This window comes from Haplochromis burtoni, unplaced genomic scaffold (assembly GCF_018398535.1).
Source record: "Haplochromis burtoni strain Fernald_Lab_line unplaced genomic scaffold, NCSU_Asbu1 Contig_45, whole genome shotgun sequence".
Lineage (NCBI taxonomy): Eukaryota > Metazoa > Chordata > Actinopteri > Cichliformes > Cichlidae > Haplochromis > Haplochromis burtoni.
In genome coordinates, this window is record NW_024582406.1 from 716,191 (window position 1) to 726,378 (window position 10,188).

Sequence of the window (10,188 nt, forward strand, 5' to 3'; positions counted from 1 at the left end):
TGTGTGTGTGTGTGTGTGTGTGTGTGTGTGTGTGTGTGTGTGTGTGTGTGTGTACATGTGGGGTGGGGGGCCGTGGTCATCTATGACAGGTGAGCCTTCGAATCAGACCGTGGCTGATCCTGTGACTCGCATTCGAGTTCATTCAAATGAAATTCTCACGGGGAAACGACTGATTGAAGGCCCAACTGTGTCTGTTAGAGGAGCGTGTGGCAGCAGCACCGTTTGGTGAGAATATGCGTTGTCAGGCATGCAGAAACACAGACACAACTGCTTCTCCTCCCTTTTCACCCGCACACATCCATGCAGCGATGACGACACTCCTCGGGCTCGCTTGCACCCCCGACTCGAGTCCCTACTTTGCATGCAAAGCTGCACCGTTCGTGGCACAGAGAGACACACACACGTGTCAGCCATTCTGTGCTCTTGTGTTATATCTGACTAAAACTCTGCGCCGCGGAGGAGCCTTCACTTCCCATAACACTCCAGCAACACAGATCGATCGCAAACGCACAATTCAAGAGCGAGGGTTAGTGAATGGGAGTTTGCAGGGTCCAACATGGTCTCTATCTCAATACCATTTCTTCTATGGATGTGTGAAGACCTATAAAATATGATACTTGCAACAACTTAATTCTGCGTGTGCGATCAAAGTGTGCTTCGATCATGATCATTATTAGGATTAATCAAAAAGTTAATAGCCTAGCATCATACATCTTCACCTTCAGATGGTCCCGTATAAATAAACAAAGAAGGAAACATTAAAACTTAGCTCCCTGAACAAATGAAAATTGCTCTGTGTGACCAGCAGCTGTTATTCACACAGAGCAGAATCCAATCATCAGCCAGAAGCACAGTTACGACAGCTGCATTGTTTCAAAATGTGCGAGGCGCACACCAGATGTGTACACCAGCCTAAAAATAAAGTGGACCCATTATGTTCATTCCAAGCTCTACCATATTTATTTTATTCCAGCCCCATCTTTATTCATCCTATCCCTGTAAGCTGACTTTCATCTGATTGGCTGCCCCTCCCAAACAGCAGTGGTCTGCTTGAGATGACCATATAAGGATATAAGCTCCTGGCTGACAACATACAAATCAAAGACAATTAAAAAACAAACAAATATCTGCACAGTAAGCATTGAGAGGACTTGTATGCGCAGGGATGACACTAAACCTTATTATTTGAAATTTTAGCTATGTTTAACATAAGCATCCACCTTTAGAGACAGAAAATAAGAAAAAGGCTCCCTTTAATTTTTCTGTAACTGGAACTGAGACTATGATTGGACCCGAATCAACTCCGCTTACAGCCACTAACTACAAGTAGAATAAATCTGTGATAGCACGTACAACATGTGACTAAAATGTAGATAAAACAACACGTTAATGACAGCCAAAATGGTACAGTCAGACAGATGCTTGGAGTGTGGGCTGCTTTATGTCAGGGCATACACACAATCAGAAAGACAGCCATGGATAGATGAAGATGCGCATGTTTGAAAGTGTGTACAAGATCCACATTGTCACAACTATATATAGGCCTATAGCACTCAATGGTCTATATATAGAGTAAATGGTGATGAGATGGGAAGAAGCAGGTATAGACAAAGAGAACTGTAGTTGGGCCACTTACATGGATACATTGGAAGCATACAGGAAACTGACTTCTTCAAAGCGCAGAGTTTTATTCCAGACAAAGAGAAGTACAGTGTAACTTTAAGTACAACAACTCTGTTTCTACTCTCTTTCATTTAATCCACATACATGCACACTATGGGGAGCTAGTAGGAAAACAAAAAGGAAATAAAATAAGACTACCCAATTCCACTTGCATGCACCAAGAATAAAAACAAGCCAGCACTCGAGTACAGTACAGCATTCCTTTATCAATCATTGAGTCAAAATCAGTCTAGGAGTTCAGCTATCAAGCCTTTTTCCCCCAGTAAGTGAAACAAGCTATAAGCACTCAGGTGTAACTCAGTTCATGCCAACCGAACAAGTAAATTAACAGCCCGTCACCACAACTAATTCAACAAAATAGCCATACATAATAAACATGCAAGAATAAACATCCAGCTGTCAGCAGTACTGCCTCAGCGAGGCTCCAAATTACCAGATTAAAATATAAATCATGCACAACTAAATCTACATCAGCTAAACCCAGGCCACTGGATAGCAGTAAACTCTAGTCACACACGTAATGGTGAAATATTTATGTCTAAACAGTCGCACAGGCCTATATTTCAGAGTTTCTGAATTATAAAAGAAATGTGAGATTTCACTGTTGCTCTTTTACCATATTTGTCTCTGAAAACAAACTTCAACAAACTCTGAAATCATACGACCGGTTGAAGCGTGAGTTACTGCAGCGACATCTGCGAGAAAGGAGAACTGCCAGAGAGCATTGCCTGAAATAGAAATGTCCGGCCGTTTTTCCTTGGCTGGAAGAATGTATAAACACAAATCCACTGTTTGTCCTGCGCCAGCCTTTTGTCTTCAAGCCCATGCACCATAAACAGACAGAAAGAGAGAGGCTGCTCTACAGACTCCTGCTGCTGACCCACCATGCGGCTGATACGTGACTCACTACGAGGCCATCGCTGCTACTGGAGTTCAACAAAACACATGCAGAGTGACGACTGAAAACAAAGATGTCTTGCTGTTTGACAAGTGACTTACATCATGCAAAAATCTGGGAAGAGTCACAGAATCAGGTTAAAGCGATGCCAGGAATGGCACAGGTTGTTGATATACAAAAGGAAAAACTGATGCATGGTAAACTGGCTCCATCAGTATCCATTCAGCTTGCTGACTGACTGAAGGTGGAGGTGGCGGAGGGGAATATAATGTTGTACCAGTGGATGCAGGTGGATGTTTCTCATTCTCCACCACACTGCAGCAGAACTGAGAGTACATAACTAAAAAGGTTCCAGCCTCATCCATCATGCAGGAACTGCCTTGCACACACCCACACACAGACAGACACACACATACATACTCGTCACAAGGAAATCACCACAGTAAGCCCATGCACAAATCCTGGCTTACGATGGCACAAGTCAAGTGATCCAATATGGATAACTGGCTGATTGAAACCCCAATTAAAATAAAGAGGGAAGGAAAAAAAAAGAAAAACTCAATTCAAAAACTAAGAACATGCTTCAGGTAAAACATGGGAAAGAATATGTCACACAAAAAACACACAACCTCAAACCACAAAAACCAGAAAATAAATAAAATCAAGTGTACATTTCATCAGAAAGAACCCAGACTTCCATAAAGTGAGCATGCGTCAGTGTTGCTGTGATTCCCAGCATGCTGCTGTTGCATCAGGAGCCAAAAGCTGTCACAACCACTTAGCCACAGCACCGGGAGAGGGGAATACAGAAGGATTTCTCTATGCTGGGGGAGAAAAATAAGAGCATCTGACAGCAATCTGCCATGCATCGTCCTTTCACTGCGTTCCACTTGTGCCCTCCGGTGCAAAATGCACAAATCTCATTCCAATTGTTGCACGAGAAGTTGTAACGTTAGCGTGGCTGCAAGTTGTGCATCGGTTGAGGGGGACAGGTAAAAAGACAACAGGTTAATATATGGAGGGCAGGGGGGGAAACACTTCAGAGGAAAAGTACCCAGCATGCCTTAGTGTAGTGTTCTTGCACCCCTAATCATTCCCACCACAAAAACAAAACATCAAAATAATAAATCAAGTCTTTTGGGTTTTAAAAACAAGAAACATATTGCAGAGGACCGGTGTGGGATACCACTGGGCTGCATCAGAGCATATCACTAAAGGGAGGATGGGAGCTAGCTAGCACGTCAGTGATCAAGCAGAATTATGGTGGGAGTAGAGAGAGGAGACAAGAAAAGAAGGAAGAGAAAGGGAGAGAGCAAAATTACCTCAATCTTACGACCTTCCACCAGTGTGCCGTGGAGCTTTTCCCTGGCTTTCTCTGCGTCTGCGCTGTTCTCAAATGTCACAAAGCCAAAACCCTGTGGTACGCAGCAGAGGTTAGAGAGTTTGATGGTGAGTGAGGGGCATGTCAGAAGGGATTGCCGACCGGTAGAGGACAATCTGCGGGACTCATTCTGACACTGTTAAACAGATGACTTTAGTTCTGGAACAGCGATTTCTCACGCGGACTGCTAATACCACATGACAAATAGTCACAGTTACACAGGAAATCATTCAGCAGTAAGCCGGTCACAGCATTGAGTATCAGATGCTTGATGCGCACTTACCTTTGAACCCCTCTCATTGAAAATAATCTCAACATCCAGGATCTTCCCAAATTGCTGCGAAGAAATTTGAGGAAAGAAATATTAGCCAACAATCTTATATCAATAAGGGATCTCATGATTCTGTTCTTAATTAATAAAAGTCATTCAGGGCCATGTAAAGCTATTTGAATTAAAGCTACTTTACACTAGGGGTCACTGTTACACAAAAGACAACATTTGCATTTTAATGTGCATTTCTTTGCGTTGAACTCTGCTCCATTTCTTTCCTCCTACTTTGACACTCATACAAACATGATGACACAGATAAGAGAACACCCATCAGTCTCCTTTCTTTATGAGCGTTTCACTCTTTTGTCATTCGCTCTGAGGCAGCCCCTTATATGGAGGACGCAGGGTGTCTAGACTGATTCATTGATCCCCACCTTAAAAATGAGGCTCCAACAGTTCTTACCCCAAACATCTGCCTGAGGTCTGGATCCCGGAAGCGGAAGGGGATGTTTGAAACATGGAGGCGTTTGGGGGTCCCTTTGGCCTCTGTCGAGTCTCCTGCTGAGCCTCCCGCTCCTGTGCCTCCTGCGCCGCACTGTACACCCGCCTCACCCTGAGACGTCTCCTCTGTCTTCTGTTTGTGGGAAGAAGAGGAGAGCGAGACAGATGGAGTCAAGTTATAGCGCTGTATAGATAGCAGGAGAAGAAGAAACAATGGAGAATAAACCGAAATGGAAAAAAAGACAAGCAATTTATTTTTATTTTATTTAAATGCCTGTTGCCTCAACTCCTCTCTCCTTTCCTCTTCAGTACAGCAAGTCAAAGAACTCAAAAGTTACAAAAAAATAAATAAAATAAAGATATGACACTACGTATCTGGTCAAGCTGTGGTAACCAGAAAATACTGCCCTCCTATCCAGGTGTGAGCTGCATGGTGACTTGAGCTTTTTTTATTTATATAATACTCAATTATTTATGTTTTTAACACATTGGTAAACAAAAAAGAAGACATGAATTTGAATAATGAAATAAAGATTCAATGTGAGTCTTAATACATTCTTATATTTAGATTAAAATCTACTCATTAGCTCAGTAGCGACATGTTAGACCGCTGTTATTTGATCATCATATCAATAGGTGTACTTAACATTATGTATTTAAAGTTAAATTTAACTGAGGGGTCAAAATGCCAGACATCATCATAAGAAAGCGTGTTCCTCAAAGAGGCAGCGGCTATGTTCAGAGGCACTGATGTGATCAGTGTGAAAAGCTCCTCCTACTTCTAAAAAAAAATAAGAAGAAGAGACAAAATAACTGATCAAAGTTTCTTAAAATAACATGGACAAGTCAACTATAGTGAAAATAAAGAGCGCCCGTTGCATTTTATGCCTGTTTTCTGATAAGATACACGCAAAATCCTTCAAAGTAAAAGCCCGTGGGGATCGTGAGTCCAACTTGACTGGCGGTTTCTCGTTTTGATCAAGCGTTTGGGGTTTTTTAGCCTCAGCTAGTAACCCAGATGGGAGGGACTAGGAATCAACAATGAAACAAGCTGAGAAATGAGAAGAGGTGCGTCCACACAGTTTTGCCGGCAGCCTGTCTCTTATGCCTGTCTACACAGGATGCGTTCAGGTTTGTTCGTAATTAAAAGTTTGTAGAAAGGAGTCACCCAAATTCACATATCCTGCAGTCTAAAAGTTTAGACTCCAAGTAAAAGCACAGTTTTTTGCATCTGCATATAAAGCGAAAAAGATTAAAACAGAAATGTCTCAGTTTGATCAGATGAAGATGAGATGAATGCTCATTTCATGCCAGTATCTTTAGGGAGGCAATGTGATCATATTGACTTTTAGTAAATGCAGTGAGATGTTTTTATTTTATTAGATTTGGCTGTTGACATTCAAGCTAAGCTAATATAAACACAACATGGGAATTTAGATCCGTAGCTCCTTGCTATTAAAACTAAAATCACCTGACGATTATTTTACTGCTGTTAGAGGAAAGTCAACTAACCGTCAGGTGTCGGTAATGAAGTCTGCTGAGGAATGCCAAAAACTGAGCAGGCAACCACTGTTACCTCAGATTTGAGAGAGTTAATATTATTGTGGCAGCACAGCGTGTCGTGGTTTATGAGATGAATCATTATCAACTTGTAAATTCTGAACACATTTTAATGATCACTAAATCACTGTGTTTTTAATTTTCTATAATAATTAGTCAACAAAACACACCTCTCAGCTTTTCATGTATTCATGTATTTTGAAACTGGGGTTTTTTTGGAGACGTGAAGTATAAATGTGCCCGTCTCTAAAGCACTCTGGGTCAACGTCTGTTGTTTAAATGTGCTTTAGGGTATTAAAAAATAGACAACATAGAAAAAATAGGTTCAGACATTTTCCATGGATATTTAAGGTATACGGTTTCATTTCCAAAAATGTTGTAATACAGTTCAGTGGACTACACACTGAACTTAGAGGATAGTATCAATCGATCTGATACCAATACCAGTTTTTGCTATACAAACTATTCATATTTGAATCCGTCCGCCCACCTCTACAAGGTATCAAGTATATAAATATATATATAAATAAATAAAAAAACAAAGGGAAATGAAATCGTGGTGCTTACATTGCTGCTGTTGTTGTTGGTGGAGGTGGGGGCTCCATTTGCACCAGCCCCTACCTCTGCTGCACCTTGGCCTCCAGCACCAAACATGGCCCCAGGGCCAAACTCTGTTCCCGGTAGACCGTTTTGAGGAGGGGGTGGAGGTGGGAATGCTGTAAAGGGTGGGGCCACCAAACCCTCCTGTCCTCCTGTCGAATCCTGAGAGCCCTGCGGGAGCGGGGGAAGGAGGGGGAGGGGGGAGACAGAGACAGCTTAACATATATTCTCAGTGAGCTTTTTACAGCGACTGCAGCTCCCTGACGGAGAGAGAATGAGGGGGTTAAAATCCTGCCTATCAAATTTCACTCTCTCTTCCTCTCTCTCTCTCTCTCTCCTTTACCACGCAGTCACTGCTTCATTCCCTGCCTCGCTTTACCTCCATATCTCTGACAGGCATGTGTTTTCAGTCAGCCGACCATGAAATATTTACAGCAAACAGATCTATTATTAGGGCAGTATGGTGGCGCAGTGGTTAGCACTACTGCCTCACAGCAACAACGTCCTGTGTTTGACTCCCAACATCTAGCTGCAGCCTTTCTATGTGGACTGTGGGTAGCCCTGCTTCCTTCCACAGTCCCAAGTCATTATTACTGGGGTTAGATTAATCTAAGTATGAATGTGAGTGCGAATGGTTGTCTCCCCAATAGACTGGTGACCTGCCTCTCGACCTGTGCCAGCTGGAATAGCGACCCCGATAAGGAGGGGATCATTTATTATTAAGTTGCGAAATTTGATACAAGGTTTGAGATACAAAGATGCTTCTAGGATGGATCGACAAGTCGGTAGATAAATACTAACAGCGGCATGTAAACTGTGACATATTTACATACACTGCTGCATTGTGTGACTACTTGGGAAGATAAGCTGTACTTCAGATTAGATGCGGGAGCTTCACTGCCTATGGCTCTGTATCAGCAGCAGGATCACCTACAGATTCTTTAAAGCTGCTGCTGCTGCTCCAGCACGCTCACAAATACACACACATATATATCTTTAGGTTGTGTGTGTTTGGGTGTGTGGTGACTCTGCACTATTGCTTGCTTCAATCATTTCACACACTCAAGGGCATTTACAGCAAAGCCAGAGTAAAAGAAAGGTAGAGGATGGACGGGGAGAAGCAGAATGAGTAGAAAGAAAAGATGGATTTATTTAAAAAAAAAAAAAAAAAAGGCCATCAAGTTTGGGGTCAGGGCTGCGTTTTCTCTACCAAGCTAGGCAGGATGACACACCGCATCCAACACCATTAACCAATGGTCTGGTCTCTGCCATGGGCTGTATCTGGGCTGGGTGACGCCTAGAGACACTCTGTCTCCAGACAGCCTTTTTAATTAGGCAGAGTAACTAAGATGCCGCAAAGCAAATGGGCTCTTTCCCTTTCTCTAATCCTATAGCCCGACTGCTTACTGTTCTTCTGCAGTCACAGCCGCAGTGGCTGTAAACAGTCAACCGAGGCTAAAAGGCCCATCTGCAACACAAGCAGCTTCCTGGAGTCTGAGCCCAGCTGATAGTGGAGGAATCAGAGGAGACTGCGTAATCCACAAACAGGCTGGAAAAATCTGGGGAACTCGTCCACTACTGTTCTGACTGCAGGAAATGCATGTTAGGGGAAAAGGAAAAAAGAAAACTGTGTTTTGCATCCAACTATGGTCTTTGTCACCTTGTGATAAAGACGGCCCATCAAAAACCTGTTCAAAAAGAGATAACGCGCCATTAAAATTCATTAGCTGGGCCTTAGCCTGGCTATGTTAAATCAAAGCTTAAGCGTTCTTGTTAGGGCATGTGAGCTCATAAACGTGCAGTAGCCTGTGTTAAGCCACCAAAGGGTGTGTTCTTCAGGCATATCCCGACCCATGGCTGAGTCACAAAAACACACTCATAGTGCAGAAAGGAGGAAGACTGAGTGGAGAAAGGAAAGAGTGACAACATAGCAAGGAGGAAAGGGGAATTAGATCGGGCCTGAAAAAACTGGACTACGTGCATTTATGCAATGCTAACAACTCAAGCTGCCGTAGTCAGCCAAAGACAGTCACACCTACTCGGCAACCAATGAACTGCTTTTGTGAGAGGGGGAGTAATTCTTTTTAGTCTACATTACTATAAATACTCATAAAAGCTATTGTTATTTTAAAGGGAATCCCTAACTATTTTTCCATGTTGTTGAGAAACCAAGCTTCACATCCAGTTTGGGCTGCTGTGGACCTGCTGCTACTAACAGACAGCGGGGCTCGGTGAAGCTGTGGCTGCATGCGAGAGTCCAAACATTCAAATAAACCAATCCTGGTGCGTTTACACTGAAAGCCTTGAGCCTTTCACACAAACATTGGTAGAATAACACTGACAGGTTAGCTGAGTGCTTTTGCATGATAGGTTTTGTTGTTTGCTGAGCTGTGATGTGCAAAAGTTTACACTTGACTTTTTGATCATCTGTTCTCACAAAACACAGCCACACTGACTATTTCCAGCAGTAGCTACGGCGTAGATTTCCGGCTGAAGCATAAATCCACAGTAATGGCAGACCAATATTAATTTGGTCGGATGAGAGCATATCAACCAAACAATGGACCAGCTGACCTCTTCTAATGCCGCCGCCTGCTTGTAGCATAATTAGTCATACGAAAAAAAAGCATCTTGAAGTATTGTACCATTCATCATCCTGCTGCTGAGGCTTAACAAAACAAACAGAGTGCTTATGACCATGTTTGTGAGTCGGATACCAAATTGAAAGATACAGTTTTTTTTAATGAATTATTGGATAAATAAATGAACTAATAAACAGGACAAGGAATAAAGCTGTCACTGGATCCAGATCAGACTGGATAAGACTACAGTGTTAGGGTGACACAGGCATTCCCGACCCGCTGACTAAGGAGCAGTGCTGCCCTACATGGCAGCGTCACATACTGAAAAAAGGAGAGAGGGGGGAAAGGAAAAAGAAAACCGTGGAAAAATGAAAGGGGGACTTAGCGGGGAGAGAGGAATTATAGGAAATAATGAGACACTGCATTAGAGTTACGTCTGGTTTCAAGAAAAACTTTCCAAAGGAAGAATTTTGACGCTGTAAGATAAGATTAAACAGGATATGCTTCTTATTAAAGTGTCATGAAAAGCAATCTGAGCAAAGGTGAAAACAGAGTAGCTTCAAGTATCAGCTGAAAAGCTCGCAAAATTAAAATCTGATATCGCAAATAAGAAACCACGACATATTCATCCCAAAACACACAGTGGGCGATTTACTTGAGAGACCTGAGACTGTGTTTTTACATACACACAGAGGATTCTGGCGGGGGGGGG

General features: G+C 42.7%; 1 protein-coding gene across 9 annotated transcripts in view; it reads right to left on the reverse strand.

Annotated features, from left to right (window-relative positions):
* LOC102292836 (RNA binding protein fox-1 homolog 2) overlaps positions 1-10,188 on the reverse strand; it is a 51,511-nt gene that overhangs the window by 19,689 nt on the left and 21,634 nt on the right. For all 9 annotated transcript variants that reach the window (XM_005940770.2, XM_014339551.2, XM_014339557.2 and 6 more), the window contains 4 exons: positions 6,862-7,065; positions 4,697-4,867; positions 4,246-4,299; positions 3,904-3,996 (listed from right to left, as the gene is read on the reverse strand). In XM_005940770.2, the coding sequence (XP_005940832.1) occupies positions 3,904-3,996; positions 4,246-4,299; positions 4,697-4,867; positions 6,862-7,065 (522 nt within the window). The remainder of the gene's footprint in view (positions 1-3,903; positions 3,997-4,245; positions 4,300-4,696; positions 4,868-6,861; positions 7,066-10,188) is intronic.